This window comes from Orbicella franksi, chromosome 1 (assembly GCF_964199315.1).
Source record: "Orbicella franksi chromosome 1, jaOrbFran1.1, whole genome shotgun sequence".
Lineage (NCBI taxonomy): Eukaryota > Metazoa > Cnidaria > Anthozoa > Scleractinia > Merulinidae > Orbicella > Orbicella franksi.
The window spans coordinates 15,071,145-15,093,777 of NC_138145.1; the positions used below are offsets into that span (position 1 = coordinate 15,071,145).

Genomic DNA, 22,633 nt, shown 5'->3' on the forward strand with positions numbered 1-22,633 from the left:
TCCAAAGGCCGGGTCACTGAGCAGACAACTGTAAAATGGTCTATTGTTTTCGGGATTTCTGCTGCTGATATGGAACTTAACGATTATAATGGAGCAACGCTATAGAGCATTGTTTGTCAAATTTTCTCTGTGTGTATTTTTCATTAGTTTGGTAGTTTTGTCGGTATTTTGTCCTCTTTCCAGGTAAATATAAAGTTATGAGTGGTTTACGTAGTTAGAATTTCATTTTCTGGATTATGATTTTCAGTAATAAATGGAGCGAAGCGGGGCTGACGAAACGCCAGTAACAGCCGATACCACGCGGTCTGCCGGAAACACTGATACTAACGTTGTGAACAACGGCACCGGCAGTCTTTGCTTGACGGTTTGACAGAAGAACCTGCACGTACATGTTCAGAAATTTGTAATGCTTGTAAGGAGATATGGTTAAGTCTTCACCGCGTACAAAGTTAATCTTCGCTGTATTTGTTCTTAAACAAGTTATTTCGAAATACAAAGAGTCGTGGCTTACCCAATCGTTCTCACTTGTTCCTTTGAAGAGCCAGCGATAAAAACGTAAAAAGCTCCCAATGCTAAGACCAAAATCGGCAATATTACAGTCCGTTGGGTTGGATACATGCCTTCTTTTCGTACTTGCTAACTGGAGAAGAAAACAACATCTGGCTGCTAGCAATAATCAATACTGTCCCTTGGGCTTTACAACTATGGTGATGACGAACAGTTAGTCTGCATTCACGTATGCATGCAACTGACACTGTTCAGTGGCTGCATATCATTTTGATTAGTTGTTTTCATGCAGCTATTCATTCACCAGCTTTTCAGAAAAACGTTGCTTTAAAGATTTAAAACTTTAGACACTAATGGTGTCGAATTTTCTGTTCTCTTTTGCTTCGCTCGGCCGAATAAAAAACTTTTCTCTTATTGGACTTATAAGTGAAAGACAGAACTCTAAGAATAGTTTGTGACGAAGGGCTGATGCTCGAAATGTTAGCTTCACAAACAACCGCGATTAATTTCAAGTTGATAAATAGCCAGGTGGAGGTAAATTTATCAAAATTAATTCAACAAAAGAGAACTTTTTCAGTATGCGTGGGTATCTCTAAAGCGATTTCATGCATCTCTTTTGCGTTCCAATACGTGAGCACGTTTAAACTTCGAGACAACTCGTTATCTCAAGAAAGCCAACAATAGTTTATTAACGTATTTCCATAGCAATACATGACATCACCGATTTTAAAACTAAAGAAAATATAAGGCCAATGCAACAAACGTAATAAATTGTCATTTGGGGTGCAGGGATGGCGCAGTGGTGGTAGTACTCGCTTCCTACAATGTGGCCCGGATTCGATGCCGGTCCGGTGCCATACGTGGGTTGAGTTTGTTGTTGGTTCTCGCCTTACTCCGAGGGATTTTCTCCGGGTTCTCCGGGTTCTCCGGGTTCTCCGGTTTTCCTCCCTCCGCCAAAATCTCCAAATTCCAATTCGACCAGCGCAGAGGAACCGCATGAAAACCAGCTAAGAGTGATGGGGCTTCCTCTCTAAGTATTGGAGTTTTTGTCCTAGAGTGAAATTTCAAACTTATGGTATTGCTATCGACCAATCAGAATTGAGTAATTTGTTGCATGCACTATAATGAATGTAATTGAGACCACTGCGTGCGTTCTTGATGACATCTTAATTACATGCTGATTCAACTTAAACTTATCGTTTTATTTGCTTTAGTTTCAATTTTTGATAGTCCTCGGGACTCCAAACTTTTTCTAATGTTCCAGTAGGCCGATATCCCTGGAATTCTTTGATACCTGCAGGGCCTAAAACGATGCCACTTACTAACAGAGGAATCGTTTTCTGGCCTATTGTTTCCAAGCTAATGTTATGATGTCCACGAGAAACGTCTGAGGCCACGAAATAAACACGAGTTTCAGCACGAAAGGTACTGAACGCTTTTCCAGTTATTACCACAGCATCTCTTTTGTTTTTGTCAAGCCAGATATGTACCTGCCCCTTGTTGTGCTTCATTCGGCGTAGCACGATCCCCACTGACCATTTCTTTGATGGAACCTGAAACGAGTATTCTATAAAACTACCTGGTTTAGAAGACACCCAGCCCCCAAACGCATCTGACCGATCAAAACCGCCCCCCATTTTTGCTTCAGTACTATTTAATGGAATTTGGCTGAAACCACGTTTCCTTTGGGTCTTCACTTCAAACGACTGATGTACAGTAAACTTTCTCCAGCCTGGGTTTGTTGCAGCCCAGCAAAGTGGCTTTGTCACCAGTATCGAATTGTCAACAAACAAAGGCGGCTTCATCGCAGAGTTTGAACAATACGGTTGTCCTGTTCTCTGTAGGGCACTCTGGAAGTACCGGATTATCATCAGAGCCACTTGGGCATGCCCTTTCACATCAATATGCAAATGATCTCTATTGACCATTCCCGGTCGTATGTAAGGCTTTCGAACGCGATTCGCTCCATTTAATGGACATAATATATCGCGCCAGCTGAACAATGTAACGCCATAATATGACGCAAGCTCACGTTGTCCCAGGTCTTCCAAGTTATTGCAGTGTGGATTTTTAATGCTGCTCAAGGATTGGTTTTTTTTGACCGGATCAACCAAGCTTACGTACAAAACTAATGGAGACGACGAAAACGACAGTACTCTTCTAGTCAACAGCTCCATCGGTTGAGCAGTTTTGCCGTGCGAGAATCCATAATCGTTGACTGACAACTCGATTAGCACAATATCTGGCTCATCATTCTTCGATAAAAAATTTTGCAAGCAAAACGTAAAGAAGTCACTCCCTGTACCTCCTAGTGCCAGATTTTCCACCGTCAACTGTGAGCGGATTACCTGGCTCCACCATTGAGAGAAGAGTTGATGAAACAAGCGCTTATGATCTGCAATTCCTCCTCCCGCCGAGTTAGATCCACCAATCACAATCATTTTGATTGGCTCGGCCTTCATCACTTTGTTCATCAGTGTCGTAACTCTGCAGGAGTCTTTGTCATTCTTGTGAATAGCTTTAGCAATGTCTTCCTCGCTAACACTTAAGTCGTTGATATTTCGGTAAAGGTCTCGGTCTTGCCAAAAATCAAAAGGTTCTTGATTGAGCTTTTTCATTTGAGGAACTGTAGAATAAGAACCCCTTTAAAAAAGTTAAGAACAATAGTAAATAGACAGTACAATATAATGCACAATGTAAGCGTACCTACAATTATTTTTAAACATCATTTTACTGCTTTAACATTTTGTTCAAAGGGCTTTGAATGGCCTGGCTTATACCTACAGTGTAGGACATAAGGAGAACCGACAAGTACCAGGATTTTGTCCAAACAATGGACACTGATGGTCAATGCGTTACTCTGTCTGCACATGTGACTTGCGCTATGCTTGCGCTGTTCGCGTAGTTTAGGCCCAAGTTGAATCCTGTCTGGAAGTTCGTTAAGAGATCAAAGTAGCTATTAAACTGAGAAAGATTCAGACTTTGGTCCGACGAATTTTGACAGGTCACTGCCTACTCGCGTGCTTGTGTGTACATCTCTCTGCAAGAACGTTGTGCCAACCACACTTGCCTGTTAACTACTTGACTTTGATTTTTGGTGCCATTCATGGAAGGCGAAATTTACTCTTGTCCATGAAGAGATTACTTCCCTCAGCTTCGGTTGCTGAACCAAACATGGTCTTGTCTAACAACAAAGTGCGTGGTGTGGCGGGACGCAACAGAAAAGGTCATGGTCACATCCATTAGCACATTTAGGGCGTTTATCAAAATATTTTCTCTCGGCGTTATGATTTCTAATTAGCTCAGGAGAACAAAATGTAGCTGGACTCAGTTTCAATTGTAAAAAAACGTACAAAAATGTTTGCATTACATTGTCGCTGCTGTATGCTATGCTGTTGTGCATTGGGCAGCATGAGTAGGTGGGTGGTATTAAAAAAGTACAGTTTGTGTCGAAACTCACCATGAAAAGGTTTTTTTGAAAACCTCAAAGCGCTTATTACATTATCTAAATATATTCAGCACTATGTAATGTTAAACCACAAAAATCCCAACTTTTGGAAGTACAACAGAATCTACTAGCGAGTTGCTATATGCTATTGCCTTTATCTTCAAACATGACAATTTGAATATAAGTATCGTGGGTACAATTTTATATTATTTTACGTCTCTTCGCCTTTAAAAGAGCGAGTCCAAGGCTATTTTGATATCGCTGCCACGGTTTCTGTCCTTAGGACTTGAGTTATAAACAAGCATCTTCAATCATTCATTCATTGCACTAAAATATTCCTCGAAGCTACCGATTCATCGGTAATTTAATTTGGGAGCACTTGTTCGACTCCAAAACGCGAAAGATCAGTTCACCACTTTGGCAGCCGTTTTATTCACAAAGATCGGGCGAAATTACCACAAAAAAGGCTTACGACCCAACGACTAGCTGATCCTGAATGACCGGCTGACCGAACGAGTGCCTTTTTTCCCTCAACCAACTGCTATATCTTCCCCTGGCTACGCTATCACGAGTTTAAAATGGCTATCACTAGTTAAGAACTCCTTTCACGAAGGAATGGTTGCTAACATGCTCTTAGTTCAATCTTCGTCCTAGGAAACTTGTAACACTTAATAACTAGGTATGGAAGGAGACGTAAGCAGTAAACACATCCTTTATTCTCCGAAAAGTATCGTAGAGTTGTTGTTTGAAGACATTGCAATGTAATCTTTATTTTGAGTTTTCCTATATATTTTAATTACTTAAATTTGAGTTATTCAGTGAAACGGATGGTCTAATAGTTTTAATATTGCTTTTCTTATTTCATTTTGGCCAGCTACGTTAGTAATGACGTAGAGTTTTGAAATGAAGAAGATTTTTACAAGGTTATTTGATCGAAGAAAATTATGGAAATGAAGTGCTTCGCTCGCGTATTCCTACGCGCACTAGTCCTTAACTAAGAGTTAATGCCAAGATCGTGTTAGTTTGACAGTTAACCGATATATAACCCAAAACTATATGGTCGCTATAAAATAGGGAGTGCAAGATCTACAAATTAGAAGAGAGAACACATGAGAGAACTTCAAAATTGGAAATGTGAGTTGTTGATACCAGTCCAAAGAGGACTTCATTGGCAGTCCCGTTAAAAGCGGTCCACTCGCCTTTGGGGCCAAAAGTAATTTTCCTTCAGTTTTTGTCAGTGAAAAGGGCTTGGTACATATATATAAAAAAGCCAAAATTGAATTTTTGTCGAGCTGAGGTTGCCAACCTTGATCAGAAAGGTAAAATTCATCGATTTTGTGAAGCGTGCTACGTCCCCTAAAGTTGGCTCGTCAATCTCGGTGCAGCTTCGACAAGTCACAGTGTTACTGCCACCAAGCCTTTTCTGTTTTAAAAAACAAATGTACGGTCAATGGTGTTTGCTGAACTACAGCCGAAATGATTCAATTGCGTCTTTTGTTTCAGATTGCTGGTAGGGCAAACAGTCCTGTTTAGTGTTAATTATAAATATAAATCTTTAGTATAATTTCTAGAAATGAATATAAGAATTGGACATTCTGATTGGTCGAAAAGCTTATCATATGACGCTAAATTCACCCCGCTGGAGCTTGGTTACTAAGCTGGCCATCTTTGCCATCTCGGCAAGTAAACATGGTGAACAGTTACTGAATGAAGTTTTCATTTATTCGAAAGACATCACCCCAAGTCCAGGATATTTGAAAGGATGGAGAATTTTCAGAATGGCTGCTGTCGCCCTTAGACCAAAATATTTTCAAGAACTCGTATTCAAGGCTCTTAAGAATCGTAAACACAGTGGCTGCGTCGATCGCCAGCAGGTCAGATCCTTTTTAGGCAATGACAACTGTAAATGAACTCAACAACGATAAAAATGTATCGGATGAATTTATTTTTTGTAGTGTTTTGCTTGTTTGTTTTACTGCCGAACTCAATGAGTAAATTGATTAACAATCGATGTACATGTAAGCTTGTTATTAAACGTGATTACGGCTGCATACGTGTATGCACACGAACAATTGCGGCTGTGTTTTCATGTTTTAGTCTGTTATTTTGTAGTCCTTGATATTCACCTCTGAAAATTACACGAAAAAAATTATTCGCCTCGGGCTAAGTGAACATTGGTGAATATTCACCTCGATTTCGTCTCGGTGAATATTCACCAATGTTCACTTCGCCTTTGGCGAATAGTTGTTAAGTATTAACACTACTTTCAATTCAGCTATATTAATGATCGCGATACATGATATACATAAAAGTGTTATCAAAAATGTATTTTTCTTTCGGCTATTATTATTTTTCCAGACACCTTAAGGATAAGAATGACTGTGAGGTTTTGGATTTCTATGCGCCTCGAATGCGATACATAACACCTTTAATATCATGCATATCGCATTTTAGGACAATAATGTTCAATTCCTACATCCTCCCTTGAGCCGGAGAATTCAAAGATAAACTAGTTTCGTGGCCAATAATTTTGGTGCCGTCAGAAAAAAGAGTAGGGTACTAGTCCTATAAGCGAGAAATCGTCCTCTCAGCATCTACACGCGCTTTAATATGGACGTTTGTTGGAAGGTTTCTTGGTCCCATCTTTGATTTTCTACATTTTATTCATGGGTAGACCATTGTATTTTCCATGAAAAACGAACGGCTGATAACGGGAAAGAAAAAAGTAAATTTCAGGTCCATATCCACTTCCTTTGCCCTCATGTATTAGCAATATGCTCCTGGCAACTCCTTATATTTTCTGTTGAAACGTAGAATAAGTAGATACACTAGTAGCGGAGCTCCGGCGGTCCAAAGGCCCGCCAAGCGGAGCACCATACCCATATAGGAAAGTAAAGGAAACCCATGCATTGATTTTCTCATGGTTATCATGGCTAGCGGTATTACTCTTGGGCGCGTACGCATGACGACGACGACGACAACGATAACGGCAGCGGCGGAGACGCGCAAGATGGCGGCCATACTCCAGCTAATAGGTTGACAGCGACATGCAGCCCTGTTTTACGGCGTACTTCTTTGATATTGGACATCCATGTTATTGTCAATTGACACCTGTCAAAACAAGGTATCCGCTGACCAGTATCACGGGACAATATCGTGGGCTCAAGTTTAGAGCTCATCGAAGTCACGTATTTTTTTAAATTTGACCGCTGTCCAAGTGTTGGATCGCGGACTCATGTCAGGTTAACTTGTTGTACATAGTTGTTCGGAAGTCGGTTTAAGCTAACCAAGGCTTAAAAGTTCACAAAAGTATAATTTTTTCTTGTACATAAAAGTTTTTCACTGCTTTTGTTTTATTTAGTTTGTGATTATTCAATCTCAAAACAGAAGGCCAAACAATATACAGAAAACCTCATCGCAAAGTTACAAAACTCCAATCAAAATTCTCGATTATCCTGGTTAGCTTTATCGAGCTTTGAACAACCCGACCCAGGAGCTCCGCTTTTAGGCTTAGCTAACTCTACATATTCCAAAAAATTAAATCAATGAGTGGCTTTTTCAACTGGAAACCTTCCCAAATCTATTGATTGGCGCGCGCAGGGCAGGGGATTTGCCACCGGCCACCTCCATAGCTGGTAATATGGTCACGTTACAACTTGTGTGACATTGTGACGAAGGCTGGTGCAGCTTTCGTTGTATGGCGGATACCGAAGGTCATTATATGCGCTGGTACTAAAATACAAGCATCAAGCATGAAACAGAAGTAAAGCCCATTCATCGCAAAACATAGTTCCATTTAAGCCTGTCGTGTTCATTCAGATTCATTTGACGAATGCACTTCCCAGCGATCAACCGGCAAGTGTTCATTGTTGTTCTCAAGTTCAAATTCGGGCACATAGCCCTCAAGTTCCCGGTAGTCAAGGCTAGTTGTAGTACAGGATTCAGTTGCCATTAAACGGTAAATAGAAACTTACGACTTTCGTTTTCTCCTGGTGTTAGTTCTGCGGACCTTATCAGGACGACGGCTACGGTTGATTTGTGTACACCGCCATTATTTACTTTTGGAGTCTCGTAAGTCTTGAGAATTCACCAACTTTAACGCAACCTTCACCTCAAAACTACATCTGCAGTGTATACAAGTATTAAAGGAAGCTATTTGCTTCTACTCAGAAGGTCAACAAACGAACCTGAACGGCAGAAGAAGTATTTTCACCGAGTCCATGGGTTATGTAAATGAGCTTTGACATGAGCGATAGTTCCGTGTAAATACACTGACTGTGGCAGAATTTAATCTGTTCTCGCGTGCAATCCAAGGAGATACCCACCGGTTTGAACTAATAGAACGGTTTATTAACATAAGAAATTTACTGTGATGTGATTTTCAGCCTTAGACCCAACTTTTGAGATTTTCTCCCTCAAATCTTGCGAAATTTTAGTAGGTGATCAAAGGCCTCAGAGTGGGGTGTCTTCCAGCCCCGCTGGTAAGGTTAGAATGTTCCGAAAAGTTTCCATATTTTGTCAGACAAAGAAATGAAGGTACCTTAGAATTTGCATGAAAACGAAATTCCGTGAGCTGCATTTTAGGGGACGTAGCACGCTTCACAAAATCGGTGAATTTTACCTTTCCGATCACGGTCGGCAACCTTAGCGCGGCCAAAATTCAATTTTGGCTCATAGCAAAGCAAAAATAAGGAACTGGAAAATAATAAATTGCTTTCTTATATATATGTACCAAACCCTTTTCACTGACAAAAAGTGAAGGAAATTATTTTCGGTCCCGAAGTTTAATGGACCACTTAAAGCGGATTAGAGCAGTTGAACCAGTTGAGTGGCATTTAGCCTTTGCAGAAGAGGGAACAAAGTTAATCCCCATCACGTTAGCCTTTTACAGTGAACATAAAACTTACCTGGCTGATCTTGGTATCATTGCTTCCATTCGTGTGGCTTCAGAGTAAGTATACATCGCTCCCAAGACGAGAAACAAAACACACACAATTCCCATTTGGTTACAGATCAATCAAGTTGACTTAAATTATGTTAACACGTTTTCGTATCACAGAAAACTATATTCGCTACAGGTATTCAGTGGAATAACACTTAAGCAAGCAAATCAATTGTGCGTTAAATTGTTAACGACTGGCATTGTCCAGGCACTTTCTACATTACTTTTACTGATGTCATCTTCAATACTCGCTGACTGGTGGTAACAATGGTTATTAGTGACACTCTTAACAACTATTACTGTAGGGCACGAGTTCACATTTTGAAACAAAAGATATGTCAAAACTACCATTAGTCTGTGATGAACTGAAATTTTACAAATTTAAGTTTAAGGTCGAGGCGCATTCTTCCAAATTCGCTATGCTGTGAATTTAAACAGGGAATGCAAGGAGTTGGCTTAACGGAATGAGGTTTTTTTCTACGATGCTTACAGGCCCTCCAGCCCTCTCCTTTTCTCTAATCTCCCAGACCTCGCTCGTAGCCCGCCCGTTTTTTCGATCGTCCCCACTGACCGAGAGCGTAGAACAGCCTACACGGTGGTGCACGCGCCTTAAATATTACAGATTAATAAAAAAAAGACGACCGCTAATGGATGATCGGTTTTTCACACAGGAACTGTTGCCAACACGCTCATAGTACAACTTTCGTTTTAAGAAACGTTTAATCGCTCAAAAATTAAAAAGAAGGAAAGGAGGCGTTACTAGTAAACACGCCCCTTCTTATCAGAAAAGTATCGTTGTTGTTCGGAGAAATTGCATTCTAATCTTTATTTTGAGTTGTCCTGTATGTTTTAATTACTTCAATTTGATTTTTTTCAGTGAAACTAATGATCTTTGTGATTCTAATATCGCTTTTCTTATTTGATTTTGGTCAGCTTCGTTTGCAACGACTTTGGGATTTTGAAATGAAAAAGATTTTTACAAGGTTATTTGATCGAAGAAAATTATGGAAATCAAGTGCTTCGCTTGCGTATTTTCCTACGCGCACTAGTCCTTAACTAAGACTTAATGCCAAGATCGTGTTAGTTTGACAGTTAACCGATAACCCAAAACTGGTCGCTATAAAATAGGGAGTGCAAGATCTACAAATTAGAAGAGAGAACACATGAGAAAACTTCAGAATTGTAAATGTGAGTTGTTGATACCAGCCCGGAAAAGACTTAAAGCGGATTAGAGCAGCTGAACCAGTTGAGTGACATTTAGCCTGTCCAGAAGATAATCCCCACCACGTTCGGCCTTATACAGTAAACATAAAACTTACCTTGATGATCTTGGTATCATTGCTTCCATTCGTGTGGCTTCAGAGTAAGTACAGATCGCTCCAAAGACGAGAAACAAAACCCACACCATTCCCATTTGGTTACAGATTAATCAAGTTGACAAAACTTTAATTATGTTAACACGTTTTCGTATCACAGAAAACTATATCGGCTACAAGTATCCAATGGAATAACACTTAATCATAAGCAAATCAAGTCTGCGTTCAATTATTAAAGACTTCCATTGTTCAGGCACTTTCTACATTACTTTTACTGATATCATCTTCAATACTCGCTGACTGGTGGTGACAATAGACACTCTTAACAAGTATCCTGTAGGGCACGAGTTAACTTTTTTAACCAGCAGACAGGTCAAAACTACCATTAGTCGGTGATGACCTTAAATTTCAGAAATTACAGAATTCCCTGTGGCGGTTTATTTACTTTTTTCTTCTTCAAGTTCATAATCAAGCAAACTTTTCACTTGCCCGGGGAATACCGCCGACTATACAACGACTTTCCTCTTGCTTATGATTGGCTGTATTTTCTATGGCATGGTATAAATACATATATTCACGTAGATGCAAACAGTTTTAAAATACATGTTTTAAATGTCCTCTATCCATCGTCGGTTGGGATAACAGAAATTGTGAAACAATCTCACAAAGCGCAGAGTCCAATGGATCGCTCTGACCCTGTACTCACAACACAGGAGTTGGTCCCTTGCAGTTCACATCCGCTTTGTATTGACCTTGGTAGTCAGCTAGGGCCTTGCCCTTTAATTGTAGAACATTGTCAGACGGAAACCTTAATAAGACATAATCTTGCCACTGTGTACGTTTCATGTGTGTATTTTCATTCGTGGCCCAAAAATAACTTTCAATTACTGCTTGTCAAGACAGCTTTTGAATTATACGGTGGTGTTTAAATTCAATATAAATACGTCGAAGTAGCAAATGTGACAATTTTGAGGGTCGTTCAGAGGTATCTCCTGATGCGTGACTAGCTGATTTTATTTTCCGTAAAACGTGAATTTAAGAAATTATTCTTCGTGATCCGTGACTTGAAAGTTGCGCCTGACCCTTGAAGAACTTGAATTATTCGTGATTTCACCACTCCACATAGTGGTGAAATATTATACGTTATTTTGAGAAGGATGTTACCAAAACTGAGAACGAGGAACGGTGAACGGGGAACTGGGATCTGGAGTCTGGGAACGAGTGTACAGCAGTAGCCCGCCTGAGAATTCAGAATTGCGGACAAAGCAAAAGAGAAGGGAACAATTTGGTGAACTGTGAAAAAGTGTTACGGTTGTAAACGTGAGTTTCTACCGGCTGTGCCCCCAAATGACCAGCAAGTTCTTGTTAGAGCAGAGTCCCATTGGAACGGGGATAAACAAAGCATGAATGGCCTGGGGAGAAAATCGAATTGGTATTATCACAGTCTTTTCATATCTTCTCACTTTGTGGGCGAGCTGTCATGTCAATATTTAAAAATAGCAACACGCAGTAGGATATCGAGGACAAGTGACATAACTTTTGCTTTGTCCGCCATTCTGAATTCTCAGGCGGGTTACCGCTGTGCACTCGTTCTAAAAACTCCCGTTCCCGGTTCCCCGTTACTAGTTTTAGTAACATCCGTTTATTTTTTAGTCTTTATTTTTTCCACCGCTGCAGATAAGCGGAAGAAAGTTATATACCTGATAAAGAAATGGAAGAGGACCGATTCCCTGCTATTCAAAACGCAAATTTTCAATTTTGCTTAATTCAAAACGCAAATTTAGAATGATAATTCTTTTTGATAGTTTAATTCCTGGTCACAACCGATACTCTGTAACCTAAGAATGTAGACTAGAATATTTTCAGCTGATAGTCGGCAAAAATAACAATATCCAGGCTGGGTACGAAAACTATTGATTCTCATATACATTGAAGTATGTGAGTGAATGTTTAGAAGTATACTTTGATGACAAGTATGAACTATGGCTTCATTTAAACAGTGTCAGTCCATAACTAAGCTGACTATTTTGACTGAAGAACCAGTGCTTTGTAATCTTCACGAGACCAAACCTTCTGTAACGCGTTAGCTGGCTTATATCCTTTTATATTCCTCATACCTGCAGGACCTAGTACCATTCCACTTAAAAGTACTTCAAAACCTGTCCTACCGTACCCTCAGTTTCTATTTTCATTTTGTATTTTCCGGATGTTATCCTCGTCCTAAGAAAGTAAATACGCGTCTGCAAGAGGATTCTTCTATAGTTCTCTCCCGTTATGGTCAAAGTGGTGCTTTCGTCTTCATCAAGCGAAATTTTGATCTGTCCATTTTGAAGATGACGAAGCACTAAACCAACTGACCAGTTATCCGTTTTCCTCGCCATTTTAGGGGCGGTGAATGAAAATTCAATGAAACTTCCTTCTTTCCTTGATGGCCAACCACCAAATGAATCACTTCTGTCTGCGTCAGTTCGGGTCATCTTTGCACACCTGCTCTGAGGAGTAATTTCGTGAAAACCATTTCTCATTAGGATCTTGACTTCGAGTGATTGTCTTTCGTCTGGCATTCTCCAGTTCGTCGATATGAGTGACCAGCAAAGCGATTTTGAAATTAACGTTTGGTTAGAAAATTGAACAAATAGAGGCTGTATTTTTTCAATGGACTCAACTGTCTTCATTACACTCTTCCATGGATGACAGATCACTCGTTTCAGCTTTTTCTGTAAATAACGAGTGAACATCAATGCAATTTGTGCATTATTCTTGACACCAATATGAATATGATGCGCGTCTATCCTGCTTGGCTTGATCTCGATACGCCGCTTTGGTTTTATCGTATCCATTGGACAAACAACATCTCGCCAGCTCAACACCGTTATGTTATAGTATCTGGCAATCTCGTGCTGTCCAATATCTTCAAGATTGTAGCATCTTGGATTTAAAATATTCTTCCACGTAACTTTTTCGATCAAGTCGACCAACGTTACATACACAACTAATGGCTCTGACAAGAACGACATTACTCGTCGGGTTAATTGTTCCATCGATTGAGCGGCCTCACCGCAGAGGTACCCGTAATCATTGACTGACAGCTCGATTAGCACTATGTCGGGTTCTCTAGTCTTTGTTAGATAGTTTTTTAAACATAGGCTGAAGAAGTCGGTTCCAGTTCCCCGAGGGACAAATTTTTAATGGCAAGTTTGGAACCAGTGTACGGTAAAATCAGATAATTCCACCAATGAAGGAAGAGCTGGTAATAAAGTTGTCTATGATCTGAGATTCCTCCTCCAGCCGAGTTCGATCCTCCAACGACAATTATTGCGATATTCTCTCCTCTCAGCACTTAATGAAAAACTTCCAGACGCGAAATGTGTTTTGGCCATAATTATAGCTGGCCCTGTCACTAGTCTCTTCAGTGACACTCAGTTGCTCAAGATTACGATTAACTAGTCTCTGCTGCCAAAGGTTAAAAGGATCTTTGTCGAGCCATAACGGGATGCCAGCGAACGTTGCGTTGGATAGAAGTACATGTGCTAAAAACATCCACATTTGTTGGCGCATTTCACATGTAGGTAATTAATTCTACACCATGTTTCTTGAAACATGAATGAAATCTCGGAAACACTAATGGCACCTTTTAGGGTAGTTAATGCCCTGAAGGGGTGGCGAATGGTAAATGCGAGACTTTGCGAGACGACAAGATAAGCGTTTTTCTTTGCGAGCCCGAGACATTTTGATTTCTTCAATTGCGAGGCCGAGACTTAAAAGTATTTTAAATGCCAACTCAAGACGTTCAGGTTCTAAGATGTTGTGATGTCATTTAACTTTATAAAAAAAATAAAAAAATCGTTACTTAACGACTTTCGTAAAAATAGACACTGCGAGACAGCCTTGTGAGAAAAATTTAGACTGCGAGACGCACATAACCGCTAGAAAACGAGACTGCGAGACCATGGGTTTTTAAAGGACCATTCGCCACCCCTCCCCGAGGTGCATTAACAGGTGTCACCGTCACCGAGAATCGATCATGCGTTTCACATCACCTGATTATTTGTAATGCTCTCTGTTAGGACTGAGAAGTTTCTTCCAGAAGCCCAAACAGAACTGAATCAGTAGTTCGCCTGTAATTTCGAAGGCCACAGAAAAAAAAATTCAGACTTGTTACCAGACGACAACTACGAGACTGAAAAGAAATGCCTTCTCAACAACGGTACCAAGATCATTCGATTCTGTTTATAACGACCGTTTATTCAAGCAAATAGATCAGACGGATGGGGTCATCATTATCTCCAGTACTCGCTTAAATCTTTATGTCAAAACTAGAAGTAAATGAAGTCCTCCCTTATCGACCCAATTTTTCTATCTCCTAAGCGTAACTGCCGCTTTTACGCCCCTCTGGTTATAGGCCCATCTTCCTGTAAACCAAATAATACATCCGGTTATAAGACCACAGGATATAAGCCCCCCTCTAGCTTTCCTTCTTGTGGATTCGTTTTATTATGATGCTTTAAAGCTTAATTACCAGTAAATAAAAAGCCTATTTCGATCAACACGTGCAGCCGAAGCTCGTTTCGAAAAGGTTTTTTATTCCGGTTATAAGACCCTCGGACATAAGCCCCTCCGTTTAGAAGCCTATCTAAAAGCCCTTAGGAAGTCAGTGTATTAGCCCACCAGGAGCCCGTCTCTCGAAAGACCCGGGAGCTTTTCGGGCCCGCAAAGCCATTTTCAGTTAATCGGTATTTAAAGAAAGAGAGAGGTAGATGCTGAAACGTCTTGTATAAAGAGAACCTTTGTCTATATTAAGAATGTGTGCATAGATCAACTCTGAAGTCATAAGGTTTGAGATTTTGCTACGGCTTTTCGGATGCGAAAACGCTTCGGGACCTTCAAGAAACGGGCCCCAGGGCTTACATGTATAAGCGGCAGTTAACGGTATTTCCGAAATACCGTAAATTGTACTGACTGTAGCATTTGGATGCAATTTACGTTCTAATTCGCTTCGCTCAACCGAACGTAAATAATTTTACCCTTTAATTCTAGCAAATACGTACTGAACTGAAACCATCACGACTCCGTTTGGGAAGGAAAAATAATTGAGTGACGACCACTGATGTGACTGTCAATTTTATTAATTGTTTTCTCTTCTTTATTGGAAAGCGTTCTACTCAAACATTAACAACAATTCATGGCTATAAAGAAGGATAATAACTGATATGTTTTTCGCCGCGGGCTTCAACACATGGACCTTAACATAGCATTTTGTATGCGTCAAACAGTTAAGCAAACAAAAAACAAAAAAAACATTGGTTTACTCAATGAGGGTGCTTGATTCGTTTGCATCTCTCTGTATTAATCTATTGACAACACTGTTACTAACACTAGCAATAAACCATCTAGCCTTACTTTAAGCGTGCATTAAGGTAGAGCAGTTTTCAACTGAGTGTGTCTTCAGTTCTGAATTACTTTCGACATTGAAATGAAAAGTGCTATAGATATTTAGTCACTGATTAATATCAATAATAACTTATACAAACAACTCATACTAAAACCTATTAAGCCAATAACAATTTCCAGAATTTGAAATGGTACTTTCATCCCTATGATAACATTTCGAAATGACTTTGGCACAAAAAACAAAAAACAAAACAAATACAAAACAAAACACAAAAACAAGAGATAAGACAAGTTTGTTGATTGCTGCTTTCTGAGACAAGGCTCCGCCAGTTTCTTGGGCCTCGAGCACTGCTCCTCAAGCAGTAGCTGCGAGACGTTCTTGGTGAAGTCGTCACTTAATTGTAAGGCGGAGTTCCAGACAGCTTTCACGTGCTTCATTTGGATGCTGTCGGGAATGTTCTCGGTTCCTGGTATTTGCTCTAAACCTTTATCCGCCAAGCACAGTTCCAAGTACTCTACAAAACTAGAAGGTAATTACATTAGACATTATTTTACATTCTGTTCAAAAACGTTGATAATTCAACGTACGAAACTAACGTAAGAAATTGTGAAGTGGTACTTCGCGCAACCGAGAAAGCAGAGAAAGGGTTTTGTTAAGAGATCACATGGAGTAAGAATTGAGCACGCTCTCTGCACTCCTCACGAGATCTTTCTGGTTAAGAACTGATTGCCTGACGTGTCTAGAGAGCATCTGCATGGAGGGGCATCTTGCATGCCCATCTTAAAAATCAAATATTTTGATTTACAGTAGTAACTAGTTTCCTATCAGTCCGTCAGTATATGGGTGTACACTGGTACTACAAAACACTCAGTCGGCCTTCGACGTCTTCGTACCTCCAGCCAAAGATGCGCCGGAAAATTTGGAATCTCCGCCACTTTTGCAATTTCACGATCTTTTCACAAGTAAAAAGTTGTTGTTAGCTTTAGTTGTTTTCAAAAGTAAATGTCAATCTTACCTCATCGTTGAAATATTTTCACCATCCTTTCTAACATTCAGAAGAATAATTTCCAGGAGTTGTGGTAAAAATGATTCCATGTCGATTTTTCGCAATACGCGATTTAGGTGCGCCATGTCGCTTGAGCTCAGTCTTTCCTTGAAATCGTCAGGCATTTGCTCAAATGGTTCCTAAAGATATTTGGGAAAGGTAATGGTTTATAGTTTCTTTGTCTTGGTAACCCAAAGACACTTTTGTTTGCCTTTCTTAAAAAGAAAAATTATGAAATCTTCAAGTAGCCAAAAATCATAGCAAATCCCATACATCTGCTTGTTTTGATCAAGTTTTGCTTGGTCATACGTTAAGAGCTCCATTTAGGCGTCCTATCGCCCTGTCTTTTACGCTCCCCTTAAAATAAATTCCCTAAACAGTATTTACTTTTACTTAAGCAAAACCAATCAATCAATCAATCAATCAATCAAACTTTATTTAAAGAGGGTGACACTTAATAGTTAAAAACTAATGAACTTGTGGCCCTCTATAAACACTGTTACAATGAAAAAAACCCTATTATAATTAATAACCTAATTAAGGATTTATTTAAAGCCTAATTAACAATCACAATGTACAACAGATCAAGATCTAAAAGGTAAAGGTGAAACATATTGCTCATAACATGAGATCTAAAAATAAATTACCTAAAAAAGGAGTAAAAATCTTATCCCTAAGCTGACTTAATTTAAAATGTTTATACAAAGCATTCTTCAAAGTACTCACAGATTGAGAAGTGCGTAGCTTAAGAGGGAGGTGATTCCAACATCTTGAAGTTATCGCAGAAAACGCCGGGCGGCCTCCCTTTTTTTCTCTAATGTATCTCCTAGGTAAACCCCGCCCCCTCTCTACTAAGATCACCAACCCACTCCTCCAGGACGGCAAGCCTTACTTATATACCCACGACTTTCTCTTTCGTGGACACACATCCAAAAGGTCTCCTATATCAATTAATTATTACATGCGCCGACTGATTTATCGTTTCAAAAATAGCGCCCTTCTCTCTTCAAAAGGTGTTGAAAAGACGTCGGAGGACCCTTCCGAGACGGGGGCAGAGTTTGATAGACATTGTACAGTACTTTTATTAATTTCAATACATGCCGTCCAGCGCAAGAGTAAAGTTAGATGTTAACCTGATTGTCCCTTGGATACCTGAGTTAACGTATGACCAGATTTTCTTAAGGGAAAGACATAAGGCTGAGAAAATGTGATACGGTCACTTGAGTCTAACCTGATTGTTCCTAGACTTGATTTTCGCTTTCTCTAGAGCCATGAGCCGCCATAACGCCAATGTGTGAGACAGGTAGCAGTGTTGCTCTGCCTAAAACAAAATAGCCACACATTAAAATGTTTAAAGCATGGATGGGATATTTAAGGGGATGGCAACTTGTTTGAACGACCACACTACAGAGGAAAGGAACAAGACAACAGTTCACGACAGCGAAGACAACAAGGGCCACAATACAAGGACGAAATTAATACCGACCAAGGTAGCTCAATGAACTACTTATTATAATGTCTCTTTTTCAAACTCTACTGAGAAATAAATGCGCCACAGCAATCTATTCGTGTACAAATGACTGATAATTAAGGAACGGCAAACGTGTCCCGTTTCTCTTGAGCAAAGTGATCTGATTCGGATTCAGCGGACTGCATTGTACTTACTGTTGGGCTCTTGAGTCCGCGTTCTTTGGGTAACTTAAGTACTTCATGTAAGTACCATTTTAAAGGTCTCTCGGTCTGGCCACCTGACGAAGCAAGAAAACCAATGGCGATATCCAATGACGAAAGAACATCACAGACATCAGACAAGGAGGAGCGGAAATCGACGATAATCTGGCGTTCGACAAAGCGAGAAATGGGCTCCTGTAGAAAAACACATATATGTTATTGACCCAGCTTAAGGTCAGTTTTGGGAAAAACAGGGCCAGTTCTCTGTTTTTTTTTGCAAGTTTATGGGCCCAGCCGCATTCGAGGTCTAAAAAATGGCAGCAACAAAAAAAACCGAACCCGATATTCCCCAAGACGGACTGAACAAACTTAATAAAAAAAAATTAATAAAGTATTTATTAGAAGGCTGTTACGCGTAATCCAATATGAAGAAAAAAGGTGCCTACTTCACAAAATCGTTTCTATAGCGGAAAGTTATGAAAAAGGGATTTGTCAAAATTAATTCGTGAGCGGTCCAACTTAGCGGCCCGAATTGTTAAACTGAGCCTCTCAGGGAACAAATCAGAATTCTCCTTTTCATCTTAAACCAAATTATAAACAGCAGGAAACCACCTCAGTTACAGCACGAATCCTGGCGAAATATACCCGTCCATTCTACCGTCATTGGTATTACCAGTTCCTAAAACGTTAAGGATCAGGCATCACTCGTCCATCTTCTAGCATGAACAATGGTCAAACGTGCATCACAATTTATTTTTCATTAATATGAAATAAATTCAAACAAGCCTTTTTTGGAAACTGTGTACTTCTCACCTGAGGAATTTTTTCATTTAGGGAAGCGAACACGGCATCGTTACGTGTGTCTCGACTGAAAGCAAATCGTTCGTCCTAAAATGAACACAGAGAAAACAAAATTCACCCTAATAAGTTGGCGAAGCCCAATTGAGAAATGAAGAGTTTATAAAGGATACTATGAATCTATTATCAATTAATAAAAGTAATTTTCTAACAACACAGACCGTGCACGCTAAATTGCTAACAACTTACCTTGAACTCAACGAAAGGTCTTCCCCTCAGAAACCTGTCAATAAGCTGTCTTTCCAATGCTGCCCAATCGTAATGAACTAGAGTTTCCTGTCCCACCTCTAGAGAGTAGTTACAGTGTGCCAGGATAAGAGGCAGCAGGTCTTTTTCAGGATCATAAGCTATCAGATGTGACATGGTCACCGACATAGAGGAAACGCGATCAAGAGCACTGAAAACGAGATAACGTTTTCAAATGAAGAGAAGGAAATGAGGAATATATGAAACATCGATCGAACGGTAATACGGTTAAGCATAAGAACCAAAGGCCGCCTGTAGTAATCGGATGTTATTGACATTGAGAACTTTTCCTGTTATCGATTTTATTATTCTGCTAAATTCCAGAGCTTATTGTAGTGGCGATTATTGTGACTGGTAAGAAATTACTTTTGAGGGCAAAAATATTCCAAGGAGAGGAAATCGTTCAGAAAAATTTTAAATACTATTTTTACGTAACTTAACTTGATAACGAGTTCTCGATGAGATGTTGATCGATTAATATCGCGGGGTGTTTTCTGTCACACTCATAAGGTGTAGATATGATTGGTTAGCAAGAACAAACCTGATTCGAGTCAGATATATTAGTCTTTGAAATCTAGCTGTCGAGTTGATCATATCATTCCCATGTCACTACTCAAAGATTTATCTGTATCGATGGAAACATAAACAGAACATCGCATTGGGATTGAAATGACAAATAGCTTACCATTCTTGGTTAGTTGCATTACGATATGCTCCCAGAAACTCGTTATGCGTATTGACTAAGAAGAAGGTGAGCGAAGTCGAACACACTCCCATCCCTGCGGTGCCAGGGAGCAACATGGCGATTGGACAGTCGTTGTCCATGGTGGTATTACAAAGATCTTGCGGTACACGAAGACGACCTCGAAGAACAATGTGAAATTACATATGAGGTAAGAACAACTAAACCATAGAGTCACTGAGTTCCGAGTTATAAGTTACGAGTTTGCCCTAAATTAAAACAGAACAGGGCTATAAAAGATTATTGTTTGGAAAGTTAGAGAGTTTGTCATATCTTGCTCAGGAGTAATATATCAAACATGAAAGCCCATTTTCGACTACATTTCAGAACACCGAGAGAGAGTTAAAAATACGACGCGCAGCGGAGTATTTTTGACGAAGTTCCAGGTGTTTGGAAATGTGGTGAAACACTGTCTTGAGTGTTTGATATACCTTCTCAATCGAAACGCAAACTAAGGAGAAAACGGGGAAATAAAAACGTAAAAATCACTGTTAATTAAGATCATAGTTAATAGAGGGGAATGGTTATGAATCCCGGCAAACATCAAACGAGCAAACAAAGATGCCAAGATTTATGTTGGAAGGTCCACGACCGTGCACAATCTTTTGTTTTGCACTCATACACTATGCATGAGTTACGTAATCAAAACATTTCTATTGGTTAGTTGCTCAGCCTGTAGTAAACAACTATGGTGTTTTGTGCAGGGTCAGGGCCAAAAAAAAAGAACAAAAACATACAACAAAGAATTTTGTCGACTTTCATAACCATTCCCCTCTATTAACTATGTTAAGATCAGATGTCCAAACACTGGCCGTCACCGTACCATTATGGATTTCTTTGTTTAAACTTGATGAATTATTAATGAGTTTGAGAAGAACGAAATTCAAAAATTTCTTGAGCTTTGCTTCATGTAACTTCGAAATAACTAATATCTAGACAACAGTATTACCTTGATCGCCAAGAAATGACCGGCAAGAATTCCACGCAGTCTTAAAACTCTGGAACAATTTAATGTAGTCTTCTCTCACAGATCCTAAAATTAAAACAGACCATATATATTTCATTAAAATAACCAGTCAGTCTCTACGTCACAATCTACTCCTGGAACATAGACATTTCCCCCTGACAGTTGTCTATGACGAACTGTGGTAGTCATTTGGTCACTGGTCACTGGCCATCTGCTCACATCTGCTCACTCTCCTTGAGTGAAAGAGTCTTAACTGTTCATTTTGCACCAGAAAGATGCCAGTGGTAGGTGACATCTTTTCACAGTGATTTTTTGGTTCTTAGGTCAGTTGTTTTTGTAACACATCAGAAAGTAACAGAGTAACTTGTGAGACTTGACTTGTTGGGTACGATCAATTTAGTTGTGAATTTGAATCGACAAGCGGAAATTGGGCAAAAAAAAGCTGTTGCATGTACCTCTTGGAAGATCCTGAAGAAATTTCTGGATGGTGTAGCCCTCAGCATCTGTTCTATCAATTCGTCTGTGAAATCTGTCCATCAACAAACGTTGTAGACGAACAAGGTCAGGAAGAAACTGGACGTAACGCAACTTGTGTTCCTGTAATTGTTAAAGACCAAACGGTATTTACCGATATCCTGCAAGAACGAGAAACTCCTTTCCCGCACTCAGAGGCAAACGAGTGGGAGCAAGAGGAACCTGGCTTGACGTTGTTTCAAGTTAATTTTTTAAATTGATAAATTCGATAATCATTTCATTTGGTCTTAACCGTAAGGAAAAGTTCAAGACAACAAAAACAACAACAACATAGGTACACCTTCCCATGCACCTCTCCCTGCAGACACAACAGCTACATCCTAGGGAAAGTGTCCGAGTCAGGTTGGTGGTACCTGTTTAAGGAAAGCATTCAGCACTTTGCATTGCTCTTCCCCACCAGAAAGAACTTGCTGTTGGAATGAGTTTCCCAGATGTTCCACAGTGATTTGCCTTCTGTACTTCCAAAGGGCCTTGGCCATGGGTTTTACACCCCGAGTTAAGTCCTCTTTGTGCGCATCAAACTCGTACATCTGTCGCACTAATGGATCACTTCCTGTGGATCACAGATGGCAGAAAGAGGGACGAAACAAAATTACCTTAAGAAAAGATGCTGTATTGTTAATTATTCAATCAATCGAGCGAGTAATCAATCAATCAGTTAATCAATTTCACATTCACGTTCGACCAGTCTCTCGGCCTTCTAAAAACTTTATTACAACTGTAAAACTAGCGTCAGGTTACAAAATGTATATTTAAAACTTGTAACTTTTTTATCCAAAAAATGAATAAATTACAAAGACGTTGTAACTACAGTTAACAAAATGGAGTACCGTACCAAATCTCTCGTCTCCATTCAACAGCCTCCAAGCCCTGTTTAGATTCTCGTCAAGATCCTAACATGAATTGTATAGAATATAAAAGGCATTAGAAATGATCACTGGTAACGAATGAATAAAGCAAAACAA

The 22,633-nt window shown here is 39.7% G+C and overlaps 2 protein-coding genes and 1 pseudogene across 2 annotated transcripts in view; all 3 read right to left on the reverse strand.

Moving 5' to 3' along the window:
• Positions 1 to 485: 485 nt before the first annotated feature.
• On the reverse strand, positions 486 to 3,683 carry LOC145481239 (uncharacterized). The gene is made up of 2 exons (XM_081459720.1): positions 3,632 to 3,683; positions 486 to 3,133 (listed from the first exon to the last, which is right to left on the reverse strand). Exons 1-2 carry the CDS (start codon positions 3,681 to 3,683, stop codon positions 1,701 to 1,703), a joined length of 1,485 nt encoding a protein of 494 aa, XP_081315846.1. The 3' UTR covers positions 486 to 1,700.
• Positions 3,684 to 9,837: 6,154 nt separating this feature from the next.
• LOC145483356 (uncharacterized) lies at positions 9,838 to 13,771 on the reverse strand (annotated as a pseudogene).
• A 1,299-nt stretch (positions 13,772 to 15,070) lies between these two features.
• The window catches only part of LOC145478200 (E3 ubiquitin-protein ligase rnf213-alpha-like), a 190,768-nt gene continuing 183,205 nt past the window's right edge, over positions 15,071 to 22,633 (reverse strand). The window contains exons 73-83 of the mRNA XM_081456148.1: positions 22,504 to 22,561; positions 22,022 to 22,221; positions 21,590 to 21,731; positions 21,117 to 21,200; positions 20,111 to 20,288; positions 19,369 to 19,576; positions 19,135 to 19,209; positions 18,316 to 18,516; positions 17,882 to 17,971; positions 16,621 to 16,790; positions 15,071 to 16,127 (exon numbers count right to left, since the gene is read on the reverse strand). Of these exons, the coding sequence (XP_081312274.1) occupies positions 15,707 to 16,127; positions 16,621 to 16,790; positions 17,882 to 17,971; positions 18,316 to 18,516; positions 19,135 to 19,209; positions 19,369 to 19,576; positions 20,111 to 20,288; positions 21,117 to 21,200; positions 21,590 to 21,731; positions 22,022 to 22,221; positions 22,504 to 22,561 (1,827 nt within the window). The 3' untranslated portion in view covers positions 15,071 to 15,706. The remainder of the gene's footprint in view (positions 16,128 to 16,620; positions 16,791 to 17,881; positions 17,972 to 18,315; positions 18,517 to 19,134; positions 19,210 to 19,368; positions 19,577 to 20,110; positions 20,289 to 21,116; positions 21,201 to 21,589; positions 21,732 to 22,021; positions 22,222 to 22,503; positions 22,562 to 22,633) is intronic.

Bases quoted from the DNA above. Each gene is read 5' to 3' on its own strand.
- LOC145481239 (XM_081459720.1), bottom strand. From the start codon at position 3,683: ATGTTTGGTTCAGCAACCGAAGCTGAGGGAAGTAATCTCTTCATGGAC. The intron at 3,134-3,631 runs GTAAATTTCGCC...CTTATTCTACAG, and splicing joins TAATCTCTTCATGGACAAGA to TTCCTCAAATGAAAAAGCTC.